The sequence below is a fragment of the Stegostoma tigrinum genome, chromosome 39, assembly GCF_030684315.1.
Source record: "Stegostoma tigrinum isolate sSteTig4 chromosome 39, sSteTig4.hap1, whole genome shotgun sequence".
Lineage (NCBI taxonomy): Eukaryota > Metazoa > Chordata > Chondrichthyes > Orectolobiformes > Stegostomatidae > Stegostoma > Stegostoma tigrinum.
The window spans coordinates 4,622,036-4,641,124 of NC_081392.1; the positions used below are offsets into that span (position 1 = coordinate 4,622,036).

The 19,089-nt window shown below is 40.3% G+C and overlaps 1 protein-coding gene across 5 annotated transcripts in view; it reads right to left on the bottom strand.

The window, feature by feature from the left end:
• Positions 1 to 258: 258 nt before the first annotated feature.
• Positions 259 to 19,089, bottom strand: part of LOC125447673 (ryanodine receptor 1-like) — a 411,721-nt gene continuing 392,890 nt past the window's right edge. For all 5 annotated transcript variants that reach the window (XM_059641019.1, XM_059641018.1, XM_059641017.1 and 2 more), the window contains 10 exons: positions 18,883 to 18,925; positions 18,077 to 18,207; positions 14,881 to 14,941; positions 14,407 to 14,553; positions 14,137 to 14,271; positions 11,554 to 11,710; positions 9,569 to 9,633; positions 5,611 to 5,711; positions 4,413 to 4,464; positions 259 to 2,107 (listed from right to left, as the gene is read on the bottom strand). In XM_059641019.1, coding sequence (XP_059497002.1) covers positions 2,012 to 2,107; positions 4,413 to 4,464; positions 5,611 to 5,711; positions 9,569 to 9,633; positions 11,554 to 11,710; positions 14,137 to 14,271; positions 14,407 to 14,553; positions 14,881 to 14,941; positions 18,077 to 18,207; positions 18,883 to 18,925 — 988 coding nt within the window. In that variant the 3' untranslated portion in view covers positions 259 to 2,011. The remainder of the gene's footprint in view (positions 2,108 to 4,412; positions 4,465 to 5,610; positions 5,712 to 9,568; positions 9,634 to 11,553; positions 11,711 to 14,136; positions 14,272 to 14,406; positions 14,554 to 14,880; positions 14,942 to 18,076; positions 18,208 to 18,882; positions 18,926 to 19,089) is intronic.

The following is a 19,089-nucleotide window of genomic DNA, read 5'->3' on the forward strand; positions in this document are numbered from 1 at the left end:
TCTTTCAAAATCATAAGGCATATTTGTTGCCCTGGTTTTTTTTCCTTCTTACATAGTTAAACAATGATTAGCAAACTAGTTTTATTTGCAGAGATAGGAATTGCCGATGCTGGAGAATCTACTAAGATAACAAGGTGTAGAGCTGGATGAACACAGCAGGCCAAGCAGCATCAGAAGAGCAGGCAAGCTGACGTTTCGGGTCTAGACCCTTAGACCCAAACCACCAGCTTTCCTGCTCCTCTGATGCTGCTTGGCCTGCTGCATTCATCCAGCTCCACACCTTGTTATCTTAGATTTATTTGCACATGTCCAATGGGAACTGAGTTGGTTTCTTCAGGGCTAAGGTTTTAATGAATGATGAGTGGAGACATTTAAGCAAGTTGTATTTTATTTGCCAAAGTAGGTGCATTCACATTAATTCAACCTACATTATCCATGTTCAGTCCTTCAGGTTATGTTGGAGAAACATGAAAATAATGTACAGGAAAGGCCACAGATGAATAGTTTAGCCTTATTAATGCACTTCACAAATATCAGTCTGTTTGCATTTGAGCTTTTCTATAATTCATCATTTTCAGCATATAAATGCTTTTCTTTTTAACAAAAATAAACTTTAAATTGGGTTTACTTGAATAGGTTGTTTGAGGAATGTCCTCATGTGCTGTTCCTGAACAGCTTTAATCTTTAGAGAGGAACAGTCAAGGAATTCACAAATGTTTAATTCAAAGTAAATGCATCACTTGGGGTAAAAAGTCTGCATTCTGATCCTTGGAGAAAAGTCAGTTTGAATGAAAATTGGAAAGCAGAGCTGGGTTTTTAAGTGTTATAGTTATCATTCGTTCTGAAGCAATCAGGAAAAAGGAACCTTTGCAGCTGCTTTTGAAAGGTGTACCAAGAAAGTACTAACTGCACCTATCCCAGATTCAGAATGCATGGTATGATTACTTGTTAGCAGGCTGCTCAAGAACTCTTACACCCTTCTCATACACAAGATGAAACTGTCACAATAATTAACATTTAGCAGAACATAAACTGAGAAAAGATGAGCAAACACAAATAGCAAATTAAATAAATCCTTGATTAAAGATACCTTCACAGGATAACTTGGTTATAATAATTATTTCAACCTTTTTTCCCCCCAGGAATCCAATGTAATACTTAAACTTGGAGCATACATTTTTAAAACATATTAAAAAATATATTCCAGCCTTCATGAGGGTGAACTTTTACTATTAGTTTGGTATTTGTGACTGTTTTTGCAAACTGTTATAAACAAGCGCTTAGGATGTGATGGAAAACATGTCCAGACAGGAACTTTTAGGTAGAGGAGTTTAAGATATCTTATTATTCCTACTACTTTTCAGAAAATATTTCCTGTCCTAGTTAGCATGTCTTTTGATGATAGTAATTAGTTTTTGGGAACTCCACCAAAAATCATTATGATTAATAATATTGCAAGCATAAAACAACTTTGAAATTTAACAGCCATTGCAGTGGTCAGAACTGAAGTGTTGGAAGTTGGGATGCAGCTTTTATGGCTCTGACTAGGCTACTTAAATTTGCAGAAATGGGTCAGCCCCTTACTAGCAGAACAGAAAAGATAAAAAGGCCTTCGTTCAATATAACTTATTACAGGATAGGACTAAGGCACTTATTTTCAACCTTTTCTCCCGCATTCACAAAAATGTTAGACAAAATATTTATCCAGGCTTTTCACCATATACTAAAGTACAAATCTATATCAAGGCTCATTAACTGGTTCGAGTGTGCAAAGCAGCAATGTCCAGTTTTCATATGCAATCAAGACCGGTCCAGGTACTTTGTTTAAAAAAAAAACTGTGTGTAATAAAATCCACTTTAGGTATTTATCCTTTTTTTTTTACAAACATTTGTCTCACAGCAAAAAGCAGTGACACACCATTCACAAACTCTAGCAAGGAACCAGGTAAAATTCAAAGGTCATTACAAGTGCAATATTCTGACAGTCATTGTGTTAGTTCTACAGACGCCTTTATCCCAGTTGATCTTCATATTGCTTCCGGAAACAGTCACCAGCGGGAAAGAAATCCCAGCATCGTTCCTGGTACATTTTCCAAACATAGGATTCCTGCAAGATACAAGGATAAAGGCCACATTAACTTTCTGCTTACTCTCAAGATATGTGAAGAGATCTTTGTGTGATCATTACAAATGGGTGGGAAGTAGGAAGATGAAGCCACTGCTCTCCTGATATAAATGGTCCACATTCACGGTCATGTCTGAGCTGCATTAATCAAACAACTATTTACATTTTTGGACTAACTTATTTCCCTTATACTCCAATCAATAAGTGGATTCCAGTTGATGCAGGCAAGCTAAGAGGTAGGTTGGGGAATCAATCCTGTTGGCTGGCAATAGAGGATCAGGAATTGGCGCTGATTTATTTTATGGCTAGGAACATACATAATGCTCACTGACAGCTCAAATTTTCAGCAATACTGATGTTCTGAAGAAGTGTCATACTAGATTCAAAATACAAACTCTGTTTGGGTCTCCCCAGATGTGGCCAGAACCTGCTTAGTTTCTCCAGCATTCTCTGCATTTGTTGGTGGTGTGAATGTTTGGTTCAGAAGCCATCAGACCTCTGGAAGGCAAACAGCTGCTTTTGTTCAAGTGTATTTTGGGAGGGGTGTTTGTCATTGAAAGAGTTTTAATTAGTAGAGTTACATATTGGCAATTCATAATTATTCATCTGTAGTTAGAAACTATTTATTTGAATAGACAGTGATGCTTGTCACCAGAAACCCATTCCATGCTTTTTGTCATTCTGTCTAAATGACAAGTAGATTAGGGAACTTTTATGATGATGCTGGGAACAGTGAGGTTCGATTTCCAGTGCACTCTCTCAGTGAAAGGTAACAGTTTTCTTTGTTGTGTGCAGCTTATTTTATTCTGCTGCCAGATCCCTTTCAAACTCCTACCTGGTTGTACACAAATGTATCTCAAAAGGTCCGCTGGTTGTGTGTGGCTGATTAATTACAAACAATGTTCCAGACAGCTGCATGGCCATGTCCTGATGCAGCTTCGATGGGGCAACTAATTGTGGTTCTTTGAATTACCTCCAGTGTTTGACTGCCTTTCTTTTGTTTTGGCAAACAAAACTAGACAAAAAGCACAAGATATGGTCTGATTGAAGCACTTAGTAGTTTGGGTAAATTATCCTCTAAATTCTTTTGTTTTCTTCTTAGTTTAACTCGAACGTTGACTGAATACGTGAAGTATCGGATGGCCTACAGCTTTTTTTTCTGTGCTTTTACTTCTTGTCTATTGAATGTTAGCACCACCTTCCTGCCTGTTCCATCCAACACTCTAATTACTATTCCCATTTCTGAAGAAGGGTCCCAACCCGTAACGTCCTGCTCCTCTGATGCTACCCAGCCTGCTGTGCTTCTCCTGCTCTACAGTGTGTTGTCTCTGACTCCAGCATCTGCAGTCTTACTATCTTTAATTACTAATATGCCTTCTTTTGAACCCACTGTTCCGCCAGCTTTAGTGTCATCTGCAAATGTGACAGCTCAGCATTGTGTTTCTGAGTTCAAGTAAGTAGGAAGCTTTGTTCACAACCTCGTAATCAAAACAGCCCACTTTTCACAATGAGAACAGAAGTTCAATCGGAGCACCTACTCTTAATTCCAAGATTATTATTTCAAAGTAGCTGTTAATTCCTTTTTGTTTAAGACCTGAGTTCTCACTTTGATATTATTTACATTCTTTGCTTTAAACTATGGGATAAGTGGGTGAAAGTGAAATCCAGAGAAATGTGAGAATGTGGAATCTGATGCTAAGGAAGTATATAAGGCAAATAATGACATATTTAAGGTGAAATTAGGTAAACAGAGGTGAAGATGGGAAAAAAAGCTAAAAATATTCTTTCATGCGTTGTGGGAGTGACTGACAAGGTCAACATTTGTCATACATCCTCAATTGCCATCGGACTGATTGACATGTGAGGTAATTTCAGAGGGAACAGTATCAGAGTGTTCCTGGTCAGCCATGTGATGGAGAGACATTTGCAGCTTCTAGTATCAACTTATCCACAGGTCCTGACAACAATATGATGGAAAAGTGTATGTTGCCGTAGCAGCTCTGATTCCTTGGGGCTACTAATGGCTAGATGGCTGGTCTGGGTCAGATCAATGACAACATTGTGAGGTTCAACCTCCAGTCCAGCCAGGATGGATTCAGGAACTGCTTCTCTGCTCTCCCCAGGGATGGGGGTTGCTGTGCTGTGGGTCAGACCTGTCTCCAGAGGTAGAACTTATGAAGATGAACCTCTTGAGTCAATGAAGAAATTTGAAAATGTTTTTGGTAAAGACACCAAACTCATCCTGGTATAAGTAGTTCATACAGTCAAGACAAGGAAAGTCACTTACCTGACCTGTGTGCTCGGTTTCATCTTTGTTAATCAGGTACATTAGGAAGAACCTGAAAGAGAGATTACAAGCAGGACAAGCTATCAGAAGATACGTCAGACTGTAACAAACAGGCTGAATGCACATATTGTCATATAACTGAGGGATAAAACTGAGTCTGGGTAGCAGCTACTGAAAGGGCAGTACCTTGGGTACACATCACCTTTTCAGCTAGGCTGTGTGCCTTTTAAAGGTGATAGTAATTTATTATTCACTCTGTCCTCTGCTTGAGGGGTCTAAAAGGTGATAGAGGCAAGAATATTTGCAAGAGATGGTGAACAGAAAGCAGGAGAACTTTGTTTACTTGGAAGCTTGCGAGACTTTGCAATGTACTGCTGGAAGCATAACTGGGATAGAGATTATGGGCCGAATGTTATGGGATGGTGTACTACTTGTAAGCCAAATGACTTTAAGAGGAAGCTGCTCTGGATTGATGTTACACTCTGTGCTGCCTTACAAGCCATGGGGTGGACCTTTGCCAGTCAGCGAAAGACAACCCCACTTGTGACATCTGCCAGAAAATCTGACTGGTCGGCTGCTCTTGCAGCATCAGACTCACTGCTGGGCTTCGCTGGGACCTGAAGCATCTCCAAGAAGATGATAACAAGGATCCTGGATATAGGTAAGTCAGGGCTTTTCAAAAAAAGAAGCTTAAGGAACTTGAGGGAATGGTGTGATGAGGTGCAGAGGCCTTGAGGGTTGCCCGAGTGATACTTCCTTCTTTCCTGCCATTTCAGCAACTTTGGGGAAATATACAATCATCCTTCCTACTGTCGCCTTCCTTCCATTGCTCAATGTGTTGTGGCAGTGAAGCCAGAAACTGGGCAATAATTGCCCCCTTTAATGGTCTCAGTAAGTTCAAAGCTGATTAGGCTGCCCTGCCCCATCAGAGAAAACACATCCAGTGAGGGAGGGGGACAGAGGCTAAGATCCAAACCCATGACAATTTTTACAAACAGGTAACTGAAGGAACACAAAATGAAAGAAGTCGGAAATGCAATCAGCAAATGAAAGAGGACAGATAATTGACACTAGAATAAACAACAGACTTGAGATAAATAATCTTTAACTTTATCTGATTTTATGGCACAGTACTTGAAAATATTTTTAATGTTATATCTCATGTGGACCACAGATATTTGCAAAGCTGATTTCTTACATATAATTTGCTAAATTGTGCTCCTCCAAAGTGTGTGTTTCAAACCCGTGTGGCGTTGTGTCAAAGTAGTCGCTGCCAATTCCACAAATGAAGCATTTGGTCTGTTAAGTAAAACGGAGGCAAATAAGTGATTATCAAAAGAGCAATACGGCACACCAGATATATGTCATTAACACAGAACAATCACACTCAGAGTGCTTAAAATACTGGATCATGGAAATTCATTTCATAGGTTCCAATGGTTGAGATTAATGTGAAGTTGAAAATGAATGGAAGGAGGAACGGTTAGAGGCTCAGACAGCACAGGAATCATTTTGCAAGATTCCTCTGTTGCTGCAAAGTTTCACCAGTGGCAAGAAAATCAGGGCTATATTTTTATAAACTTAACACCATATTCCCAATTCATGCTTCAACTAGCTTGGCTTTACACAGGCAGAATTACTTCCCATCCCATTAAAGAAGCTAAGGAACACTAAGAATCTTGAATCAGAGATAGTAGGAAGTGCAGATGCTGGAGAATCTGGGATAACAAGGTGTAGAACTGGATGAACACAGCAGGCCAAGCAGCAGAGGAGCACAGACGTTAGCTTTCCTGCTCCTCTGATGCTGCTTGGCCTGCTGTGTTTATCCAGTTCTGCAACTTGTTATCCCAGATTCTCCAGCATCTGCACTTCCTACTATCTCTGATACAATTTCAACCCCACTGCAAAGCCTCTTCTAAGGATGCCTACCCTGAAGAAGTTACCCTCCTCCCTTCATTTCTGAAAAAGGATCTAGGCCCGAAACATCAGCTTTCCTGCTCCTCTGATACTGCTTGGCCTGTTGTGTTCATCCAGCTTTACACCTTGTTATTCCTGTACTAAGGATCTTGAGACAACTGACTGTGGATAGTTTCTGCCTTGGTTCTTTTGGCAGATGAGGTAAACTTTTTTTTTTGGCTAGATTTTTCTCCCCCCTCCAGAACAGATTGTAAGAGACTACTGCTTGAAAGGGTGTGATTTTGCATCAAGCATGGCTGACAGGTATACACCCGCTCTCATTTCAGGTTGATTATCGAACCATTTGGCTGAGCTAGGAATGCACCTTCTTCGCTACTGGCTCTTGAAGTGGGACTGGAGCCTGGAGCTTCTGGCTCAGAGGCAGGGACGTAACCTATTATGCCACAAGGTCTCCAAAACCATGAAAAATCATCCCATTGAATGAATGAGCTTTTTACTGAACAAAGATGAGGTTACATATTTAAAAGAAGACCAATTCATTCAGCAGCACAGATTATTCCTGTTGGGAAATGATAGGAAGAGATCAATTGGATTAAAAATTAGTTTGATAGTAGGAAGCAGAGGGTGATGGTTGAAGGTTATTACTTTGACTGGAGGCCTGTGACTAATGGTGTGCCACAGGGGTCACTGCTGGGACCTTTGCCATTTGTTATTTAAATAAGTGATGTGGATGTGAATGTAAAAGGCATGATTAATAAGTTTGCGCGTGGTACAAAATTGGTAGGTATTGTTGATAGTGAGGAAGGTTATCAAAAATTACAGAGGGATCTTGATCAGATGGGGAAGTGGGCTGAAGATTGGCAAATGCAATTCAATACAGATAAGTGTGAGGTCTTGCACCTTGTAAAGTCAAACCAAGGTACAACTTGTACAGTAAATGGTAAGGTCCTGAGGAGTGTTGTGGAACAGTGGGACCTAGCAGCACAAGTACATGGCTTGTTGAAACTTGATAGCGTGGTGAAGATAGTATTTAACATGCTGGCCTTTAATTGATCAAGGCATTGATATAGGAGTTGGGATGTTATGTTACAGTTGTCATTAAGTCGTTGGTGAGGCCACACTTGGGATATTGTGTGAAATTTCAGTCATCCTGTTTAGATTAGATTAGATTCCCTACAGTGACGAAGCAGGCCCCTTGGCCCAACAAGTCCACACCGCCCCTTGAAGCATCCCACCCAGACCCATCCCCCTATAACCCAAACACCCCTGAACACTACGGGCAATTTAGCATGGCCAATCCACCGAACCTGCACATCTTTGGACTGTGGGAGGAAACTGGAGCACCCGGAGGAAACCCACGCAGACAAGGGGAGAATGTGAAAACTCCACACAGACAGTCACCCTAGGCGGGATTCGAACCTGGGTCCCTGGCGCTGTGAGGCTGCAGTGCTAACCACTGAGCCACCGTGGAAAGAAATAGCTAAACTGGAAAGTGTGCAAGGAAGATTTACGAGGATGTTGCCAGGACTAGTAGGCCTGAGTTATAGGAACAGGTTGGCCAGGATAGAACTTTATTCCTTTGGGAGAATGAGAGCTGACCTTATTGAGGTGTATAAAATCATGACGGGCATCGATTGGATGAATGCATATCGTCTTTTTCCCAGGGAAAGGGAATTAAAAACTGGAGGGCATAGGTTTAAAGTAAGAGGAGAAAGATTCAAAAGCAACCTGAAAGGCAACTTCTTCATTCAGAGCATGGTGTGTAAATAGAATGGGTTGCCAGAGAAAGTGCAACATTCAAAAAAAAATTTGGATAGGTACATTGATGGGAAGGATTTTGAGGGATAAGGACAAATGCGGACAATTAGAACTAGCTGAGTAGGCACCATGGTCAGCACAGGCCAGTGTGGGCCGAAGGGTCTGTTTCCCTGCTCTATGCCTCTGTCAGAAGCATGGATTCTAATTCATGAGTAAAGCTGTAATGGGCTAAGGGTCCTGTCTGGAACAGGTGGGAAAATATAGAACCTAATTCAATGACCAAGAGATAACATTACCGCATAGACATAGAATCCCTATTCGGCCCAACAAGTACACACTGACACTTGGAGCATCCCACTGAGTCCCATCCCCTTATAACCCAGCTAAGCTACACATCCCTGAACACTACATGGCCAATCCTGCACATTTGGACTGTGGGAGGGAACCAGAATACCCGGAGAAAACCGATGGAGACACAGGGAGAATGTGCAAACTCCACACAGACAGTCGCCTGAGGGTGGTATAGAGCCTGGGTCCCTGGCACTGTGTGGCAGCAGTGCTCACCATGGATCCACCATGCATCTTCTGTACTATTTCTAGTAAATTACACTGAATGGAAGGCTGGGCTGAAGACGGGTCCAATTAACTGGGTAACAGTGTAGGACTTTAGCTTCATACGCCTTCAGTGTTTAGTTTTGTTTGTTCTTTGTTCTCTGGATTGAGGACATTTTGCTGCTTTTGCTTGCAGCACCTTATAGTGTCCTGTTCCTGGGTTCCAGAAAGCTGCTTAGTACAATCTCTGTGATGCAGGTAACCAATAAGAGCCCGGGAAAAAAAACTGCATTTTCATTTCAACTTCTTGCAACCAAATTTAAAAAAAAAGTTAACTCAGTAAAAACATCTGACCTCATTGTTTCCTGTGTTTTTTTTCCCCACTCCAACTCACCACTTTGTGTGGGCTGTTTGATTCCAAGCTTTTGTGAATCTTTGGAATTAGCTTTCAATTTACCATCAGAGTGTAAGGCTAGAATTGTGAATAGGGTGTCATTACGGGGCAATCATTACTCTCTGTCGCACGGCTGGACCTGAAGCACTAATTTACTGTTATTATTGTCTTACAAACATCAGGGCAAAGACAAAAGTGTCAAGATAAATCTTTGATTAACATGTCATGTGTCAATTTTCAGGCTCTGCATTAGCTAATGATAGGTGATTATTTGGTAAACATTTTCTCTGTTCTTTAATAGAAAGTTTCCCTTTGTGCACCCCATCATGTCCCCCCCGCCACCAACTACTCTGCAAATAGCAAGTGATTGTGAATAGCACTTCTAAAAGAACTCCACAAATAATAAACTTCGCTACTGGGCTGCCATCCTATTTCTCATTCTTGTTTGTCAGCTGCGTCTCCTATTTCTCGTAAGTTATTATGGTTTCTTTAATATACAGGTGGCTAGAAAAAAGCTGTTCTGTCCTATTCCTACCTCCATGTCCTCTTTCACTTGCTCCTGCTGATCTCTCAGCTCACCAAAAGCGTCAATAATCAAACCTGAGGAAGAAAACAATATCAAACTGTCATTCCTTCACAAGTACAAAGCTCTATTTAGTATTCATATATAAAAATACTTCACCAAAAACCTATTTTTCTTTTCCCTGGAATGAGGCAGCTTTTCATTTATAAGATATTTACTGCAATTATATGCTTTTATTTCTATAATAGTAGTAACACAATAGGTGTATATATTGTGGTGGGAAGCAAGTTGGTTTTCATATCCTAGATAATACAATGTGAGGCTGGATGAACACAGCAGGCCAAGCAGCATCTCAGGAGCACAAAAGCTGACGTTTCGGGCCTAGACCCTTCATCAGAGAGGATGAAGGGTCTCTGATGAAGGGTCTAGGCCCGAAACGTCAGCTTTTGTGCTCCTGAGATGCTGCTTGGCCTGCTGTGTTCATCCAGCCTCACATTGTATTATCTTGGAATTCTCCAGCATCTGCAGTTCCCATTATCTCTGGTTTTCATATCCTTCTCTTCCAAAGTGCTGCACTGCCGGTTGCTGCAGTGGTCTACTGGATACTTTCTCATAAGCAGGAAACAAAAAAAAAGAGCCAGACTGTGCATAGCTTTAAGTGAAGACTAGTATTTGGAACCATGGAGTAATGTAGTGGGCCAATAGACTGGCGCAAAGAAGCAAAAAAAATCACTGAAAATTCAATGGAGTTTTTGTGGAGATGCTTCATTACCTACTTTACTCACAAGGTGGGGGAAACAGCATGAACAATTCCAATTCCAGTGGGATATCTGCTGCAGTGAAGACAGGAGATTGGCAGACCTCCATGGAAATTTTGCCGCACAAGAAGTAGCTTGCAATGTATATGTGCTCTTCAATAAGAAAATATCTGCACAGTCCAAATTAAATCCTAGTCTTTAGAAAGGGATTAAACTGATTCACTGATAGATGTTAATGATTATTACTAAAAACAAATTGCTGTTGAAGTTTTCCATCTTGCACTTATCAGGACACACACAAGAATTTCAAAATTTAAAAGTTGCCTGGTATATTCTCCACAGTAATTAGAATTGGCTTATTAACCAAACACTGCCCTATTCTCATGCAATATACTTAAATGCCCCCTTTGAAATCTGGCATTCCTGGATCAGCCATGACGCATGCAAGAGAAAGAGTTGACAGCATGCTCCCCACCGTGTACACTGGGTGAAACTTCGGAACATTTGTGAAACAACTGGATGTTGCATTTGAGGTACTAGAGAATGTTTCTTCCTGCATTTATTAAGCATAATGGCCTTTGTCAATTCATAATTATCTGGAGTTCTTGCTGCCTAAATCACACTGAAACACAAGTATTAAGACTTCTGCAATGAGCAGCACACAGAAGGGAGGGTTCACTTGATCAATTGCTTTACACGAGATATTCCTTTGTTTCGAATGTATGCATTCCAAAAGTTAGGTAAAGTTGAATGATGTTACAGACATCTTGGTGATGACATGAGCACATCAGAACCTCATCTTGGTTGGGGCCAGATGTGACATAAAGGTTGCAAGAAGACTGGCTTAGTCTCAAACTGTTACCACAGACAGGAGTTTGGAGAAAGCATAAGAGGAATAGAGGATAAATTAGAGGAAGGTGTGACTTCATGGCTGGAGCTGTGGGGAATGTGGAAGGGAGATTGGCTGGTGGACTGGAAAAAGGTAGGTCAGCTGCAAAGATAGTCTCCACTTTTATGGCAAAGAAGTCCATAGACTTATTTTTGGAGATGAGGGCGGAGGAGACTAGCTTAAGGTGACAGTTTCAATGGAAAAAATGAGTCAGACGTATAGAAAAACTGAATGAAGCTAGGATTGACACTACTGTTAGAAGTCCTATTCCCTAGAGCTAGAGGATAACTTTGGAATCAGTCTACTACATTTTGTCAGTGATTCATCCTACAGTGAGCCCTGGGTCATACCTTGGATGATAGCCAGGAGGATAACAATGACAAAGAAGAAGAAGGTAATGTCAAAGACAACGCGGTAGAGTTCATACTCATCCCCTGCTGGGTCTTCAATCTCATCACCAATACCGCCACCAGCTCGTACACCGACGTACATGTGGAAGAGGTAACACTGTATGATGAATACAGAGATGGATGGAGGTGAGAACAACAAAACTCTCCAACTTAGAAACACTATCAGTTTCACTGAGGTGCATCTTTGACAGGTTTTAAATTATCCCACTTTTGAATGGATCTGTAGGAATGACGCCTATGTCACACTGATTGAAATATCACAATACCTGTCAATTCTGTTATTACTTGTTAAAGTATCTTGCAAATCACATTCTTTTGAGTAACAGACAAAGCATGGATGACAAATAAATAATACTTGTTACTCAAACACCTCTGGTTCCACTGCTTTCAATGGGAGCAAAAATGAAAGTCTGCTTCTAAGCAAATTACCAGAAAATCACCAGATCCAACAAAGCTTCATCAAACTAATGCCTGGAGTGGATAGAAAGATTAAATAGACTGGGCATTTATTGAGTTTAGAAAAATGAGAGGTAATCCAATTCAAACATACAATATTTTACAGAGTCTTCACAGAGCAGATGCAGGAATGATATTTTCCCTGGCTTGGGATGGAGGAGAATGGGGTCTAGTGCCAGGGATTTCGGTCTCAGAATTTGGGACAGGCCATTTAGGACTTTAGTCATCTGAGCATTATAACCACAAAGGTATCATATGTAATGCTGATATCAGGGAATGGAATAATTTAATACACAGATAAAGAATAAAACTTTGCCTCACACTCATTTTTAACATCAAATATCTGAGTGGCAGCTGCCAATTAGTCCCAAGTTAGGGCAGCCCCATGCCCACTGGAACAGTATTGATTGAGTTATGGCACAGAGGACACTTGCAGCACATCAGCCTGGGCTGAAGCAAATCGTGCTGGTTGCAACTTTAAAAAAAATCATTTGGCTACAAAACAAAAATCTCGGCTGCTATATATCTGTGACAAAGATATTTGTGTCTAGCTGGAAGATAAGGGAGTTAAAAAGGACGTGAATCAATCTACTGTGACCCCTGTTGGAGCAGGTGGGATGTGAACTTGGGCCTTGTGGCTTAGACACTACTATGTCACAATAGCCCCAGTTCAGTGAAATCAATACCTACTTTTGGAATATAGAGTTCACTCCATTTATGCTCATGATCAATATATTTATTTGAACATTTTGCTGTAGAGATTACAGTGCTAATTAACTATGCAGCTGACGAACAGACCTGTCCAGTGGAACTGTGGCCAGACACACTAATTTGACTTTTCAATTCTACATGCACATGAACTGCTGCTGCCTGTTCTGTTTTTAGTTGTGATAAAATATTGTATTGACCACAATATTTCCTTGACGTTGGCTGAGCCTTCATCAAAAAATAGCAACTTTCTTACTTAAAATGAGTGGAAAAAAAATGGTTCCCAGTCCTTTGCATTTCTTAGTAGCTAGCATTCAGTAGTAACAATGTTACTGCTTCAGTCATACAGATATTCAGACAAATTCATAGACAAAATAGACTTAGAAAAGATGTTTCCATTTTGCGACATGCTGAAAATGGGGATCCTAAATGGAAGACAGTCACTAATTACTCCATTAAACAATTCCAGAAAAAAAAACTTATTTACTGAGAAAGGGCTAAGAATGTAGAACCTGAAACCACAAGATGTAGCTGAACAGCGTATAACATTGGTAAGGTGAAGCTCAATAGGCACAAGGAGAAAGGAATAGAAGGATTTTTTAAGATGGTGTCATGAACTAAGGTGGAAGGAGGCTCCTGTGGAGTACGAACACCACCGAAGACCTGTTTGATCACATGGTTTGTCTCCAGACAGAAAATTATATATGATTTCACACTATTTTGAAGCAAAATGTGCCTAAACAACTTCAACTGTCACCTTTTACATCGACAATCGTGACTCTCCAACATTTAAGTTCCTTGATAACAGCCAACATCTTTGTGTTATTCTCAAATTTTGTACCTGTTCTGCTTCTTAAATTGTTAGTATATTTCCTCTTTTGTTCTCCTTCAATCCCCCACCAAGTATCTGCTGCCCTCAGTTTTATGAGTCATCATCAGACTTTCTAGCTTTTCTCTCTAAAGTATATGCTCAAAGAATTGTTGTTGCTTCTTGATGATCATCTGTAAAAATTCTCGTGTGCCTGCTTTTCTCAATTGTTGTATACATCATCTAACTAATCCTTGATGCATATTTCAAAAAGCATGTCACTGTTGCCTTTGATTTTTATTCTATTGTGTTTAAAATATTTTATTGCTTACACGACAAGTTTCAATATAAACAAATACAACTTGTTATATTTATGTTGACCAGATGTAACATTTCAGTAATCCCATTCTGCTTTCAACAAGCATGTTCTTATTTCCAAGAGTTCTGATATTTTTTGTGAAGGTTTGTTTTGCAGGTAATATGTCTTCATTATTGTTCTCGTCAGATGTTATTAGGCTACCTGGATAAGAAAATTGTTTCAGAAAGCTTACCGTCATCATGTCATCACACTTCATATCTGGATCATCTTCATCCTCACTCTTGTTATAAAATTTGCGGAAGAAGTTGAAAGCCACTACTGTGTAGAGATACACAACAACAGCTAGCAGGCCCACAGTCATCATCAGCTACAGAGAATGGAAGAAATACAGGTGTAAGGCTATGTCAGGAGAATTTAACATCTTAAGACGTAGAAAACATAAACTGCTCCTTTTTAAGATGTTTAATCTGAAGTTTACACAATGTAAGATTTTAAGCCCCACCTGCTTTCCATTGTGAGTTACAGAAGATAGAATGGTGCGAAGGGTCTTGACACCCATTGCAATGTCCAGAAGGTGAGCAGCAAAGAAGAAGGTGTTGTAATGTCCAAGGGCAGACATTACCATGTACCAGCAGAGATATAGGAAAGACTGATGAAAACAGAAATATTCAGAGTAAGAACCAACTTTACTTCAATAAAAGTAACACTTTAAAATAACTTCAGGGTAAAGGTTTCCAAAATTGAATAAAATGTAGTCCCTTCAAAACTCCCCTTTCTTCACCTCAGCACGAACAAATTAGACACAGGATATTCAGGCTCTGATGGATAAAGCCCTTACATGCTTATCCCAAATCCTGCACAATTAATTGATATTTTGGTTTCCATTCAATACATTCATCAAGGACAAAAATGACTTTAGTTCAAAATATTTTCTGTTTCACTTTCCAAATTAAAAAGGTACCGTGTAACTACTTACGTTATCAGTGAAAATCACCCCAAACTTCCATATTTGGTATTTGATGTCTAAGGATGTGATCCTATAATCAAAGAAAATAAAGGAAATGTTGGAAATGCACAAGTCTCCTGTTATCTGGAAGAAAACAATGGGTTCATGCTTTAAGAGTAAAGCTTTAATGTATTTTCTCATTCTTTCGTTTCAGCATTCACAGCTTCCACCTTGGGATTGGATATTACAGTCTTTTTAATCAAATCTTCTCAAAATCATCAGTACACTCAAAACAGAAATACTTGTCGTGCCTGATAAACCTGTTAGAATTCTTTGAAGAGGTAACAAGTAGGTTAGACCAGGGAAACCCAGATGTTATCTTTCTAGATTTCCAAAAGGCCTTTGATAAAGGTGCCTCACAGGAGGCTGCTGACTAAGGTGAGGGCCTATGGTGTTCGGGGTGAGCTACTGGCTTGGATTGAGGATTGGCTGTCTGGCAGAAGGCAGAGAGTTGGGATAAAAGGCTCTTTTTCGGAATGGCAACCGGTGACGAGTGGTGTCCCGCAGCGTTCAGTGTTGGGGCTGCAGCTGTTCACCTTACGTATTAATGATCTGGATGAAGGGACTGGGGGCATTCTGGCGAAGTTTGCTGATGATATGAAGATAGGTGGACAGGCAGGTAGTACTGAGGAGGGGAAGCTGCAGAAAGATTTAGACAGTTTAGGAGAGTGGTCCAGGAAATGGCTGATGAAATTCAACGCAAGCAAATGCAAGATTTTGCACTTTGGAAAAAAGAGTACAGGCATGGACTATTTCCTAAACGGTGAGAAAATTCGTAAAGCAGAAGTACAAAGGGATCTGGGAGTGTTGGTCCAGGATTCTCTAAAAGTTAACTTGCAGATAGAGTCTGTGATTAAGAAATCGATTGTAATGTTGTCGTTTATCTCAAGAGGCTTGGAATATAAAAGCAGTGATGTGCTTCTGAGACTTTATAAAGCTCTAGTTAGGCCCCATTTAGCATGTTGTGTCCAATTTTGGGCCCCACACCTCAGGAAGGACATACTGGCACTGGAGCGTGTCCAGCGGAGATTCACACGGATGATCCCTGGAATGGTAGGTTTAACGTATGATGAACGGCTAAGGATCCTGGGATTGTATTCATTCGAGTTTAGAAGGTTGAGGGGAGATCTAATAGAAACTTACAAGATAATGTATGGTTTAGAAGGGGTGGACGCTAGGAAGTTGTTTCCGTTAGGCGGGGAGACTAGGACCCGTGGGCACAGCCCTAGAATTAGAGGGGGTAAATTTAAAATGGAAATGAGGAGACATTTCTTCAGCCAGAGAATGATGGGCTTGTGGAATTCATTGCCACGGAGTGCAGTGGAGGCCAGGACGTTAGATGCCTTCAAGGCAGAGATCGACAAATTCTTCATCTCAAAAGGAATCAAGGGCTACGGGGAGAGTGCAGGGAAGTGGTGTTGAAATGTCCATCAGCCATGATTTAAATGGCGGAGTGGACTTGATGGGTTGAATGGCCTTACTTCCACTCCTATGTCTTATGGTCTTATGATCTACATAGCACAACATCAAGACCACACGTTGTAGAAGTTTCATCATCGTAATATCTGCTTTTGCTATACAGAACAGGTTGATTTGGCAGCTTAGCAGGCAAAATCTGATCGCATGGGTGGAATATAATTGTTGTGAAGTTGGGCAGAGGGTTTGTAGATTGGGAGGCAGGAAGTTAGAATTTGGTGTTTGTGCAATGTTAAGGGGGAAAGCAGTGCATGGTACTTATAAAACAGGATGTGCATTTTCTTTGCCAAGAGATTCAAGAAGGGTTTCTATGGGCTGCAGCTTGCAGGTTTGCAGGTGCACAGAGCACTTGAATTGAAACACTTGCATCAAAAGTCTGTACAATTAGCAGGCCAAGCAGCAGTTCTGTTTTGTTACAACACGTTTTGAAATTAGCCAATGAATTTGAATTAGGCACTTAGATACTAAAAACAAATTAAATTTAAATCTGATGGTTTTGATAACATTGGACCAATTGCATTGTAAAAACTGATATGTCCTCAAGAGTGTATAGGGGAGGGCAGTTGGACAAAGATGGGAGAGTTAACTGCCATCTGCTAGAGTTGACAGCTCTCAAGAAAAAATTGCTGGCTGTCACAATCTTCTCTAAGTCTTATAGAGAGTGCCATCTAAATCAAAAGGCACCAACGATACAGCTAGTTAATATTCCTCTCAGAAGAATTGGCGGAGAAGGTATTCCTGACAGAACATTCCAAGGAGAATGTTCAAAACATTCTGGAAGACATAACATGGTTGTAATTTTGAGAAACTAAATTCTATTTTCTTTTATTTTATTTTCTATAAGTGGGACTTGTATTTATTGGTACTGCATACTATTAGAATCTTATTTTGTTCAGGAATAGTTAGTAGTTACAAGGAATTTATTTGGTTTGTGAATAATTTAGTTAATTTGTTCACTGTTCCAGTTAGGTGAATAGTTTCTTGTTGATTGTAAAGTGAGTGTTAGGGTATTGTCTTATTTAACGACTAGAAGTTGCTGAAAAGCAGGTTACGCCATGTTTCACACTCCTTTTATAAATTATGGGGTGACAGGCTCCTGTTTGGGTGTTTCAGTTTTAGTTCTCAGAGAGGTGGGGGGGGTGGGGGTCAACCTCTACTTTATAACAAAATCCTACCCCAACACTATCCAAGGAAATGTGGGAGTGACAGATGAATTGGATGGGAAGTACGAGGTGAAGAGCCTAGCTATTCAAAAATACCAACTGAGTAAGGAGCAGGGGCCCTGCTGGCCTTCATACTGATCCTTCTCCACCACAAGCCTCATTGGGATCATGGCACTTAACTCATTTCCAGTGCCTCTAGTGTAGTTCCTCAAATGGGCTTCCTGTAGTTTAAGCCTTGGCTGCTGCTCCTGGTGGCACTCCTCAGACTTTGTGAAGTGCCCACCCTTTAATTGGCTGGCAGCAGTTGGAGGCAGATTCTACATTCTGAAGGTGACAAGAATCCTGACAGAGGTACTGGCTGCTGAACAGGTCTGCTGTTTTGCCCAATAAATGTAGCCCTACATATGTAGTTTGGATTTCATACAAACAATTACACTATTAACCAATTTTACAGATGTCGATACAATGAAGCTAGTGAAAAAATAATTTTGCTTGATAATCATTGTAAAACAAAGGCTAGAACTAACCATGAAAGCACAGAGTTGTCAGTTGCTGGTTTTTTCTCCTGAGGCACAGTCACATCCAACGCACTCATATCCATTCCAAGTAGCTCTGCAATACGCTCTCTGCCATAGATATCACCATATTTATCTAGTACCTATGAATTCAGAAAACGACAGATAGAAGGAAATGGTGTCATACTGGTAATGTCACTGGACTAGTAACATGTAATATACAGGAACATGGGTCCAAACTCTATCACAACAAGCTGGTAGAATTTAAAGTAAAGTAATTGGTCTGGAATTGAAAGCTGGTCTCAAAAATTGTGACCATGAAACAATTGTCACAAAAACCTATCTGTTTATTAATATTCTTTAGGGAAGGAAATCTGCACTCCTTAGCTGTTCTGCCCGACGTATGACTCCAGACCCACAGTAATGTTGTTGATTCTTAACTGCCCTCTGAAAAGGCTCTGCAAGCCACTGAGTGAGGGCAACTCTGGATGGGCAACAAACCAGAGGCATTCAAGCATCAAAGTATTTGCAGTTTCAAGATCTGTTCTTTTCTAAAACAAGATTTATTTGCAATGATGTACGATTGTTTGTTATATTCATAATATGGCAAAATATGAAACAGCCTCCACAATTATTGAAGGTCAACTTCACTCTAAGTTATATTGTACTTAATGTTCCTTACTGAAGAAATGGAAATTGATTACAACTGTTTAAATTCTGGAGAGAAACTGACATGAGAAACAGGTGTTTAGTATCTGTGAAAAAGACAAGTAAATTTGATGCATATTTGTGATTACTCTGCAAGTGTGTAAGCTTACCTTTCTTTTGACAAACTTGTCCCAATAGTTATTTGGGAATGACCTGCAAAGGATGACAAAAGGATATCATGTCAATATGAAGGTAGGCTTGATCCTATAAAACATCAGTAATTTAGCAAATGCATGAGACACGATGTGGATTGGCTATTAAAAAGGATGACACAGGACTTATGGTGAAGCTTATGCTACTGTCCTATATAAAGTTTG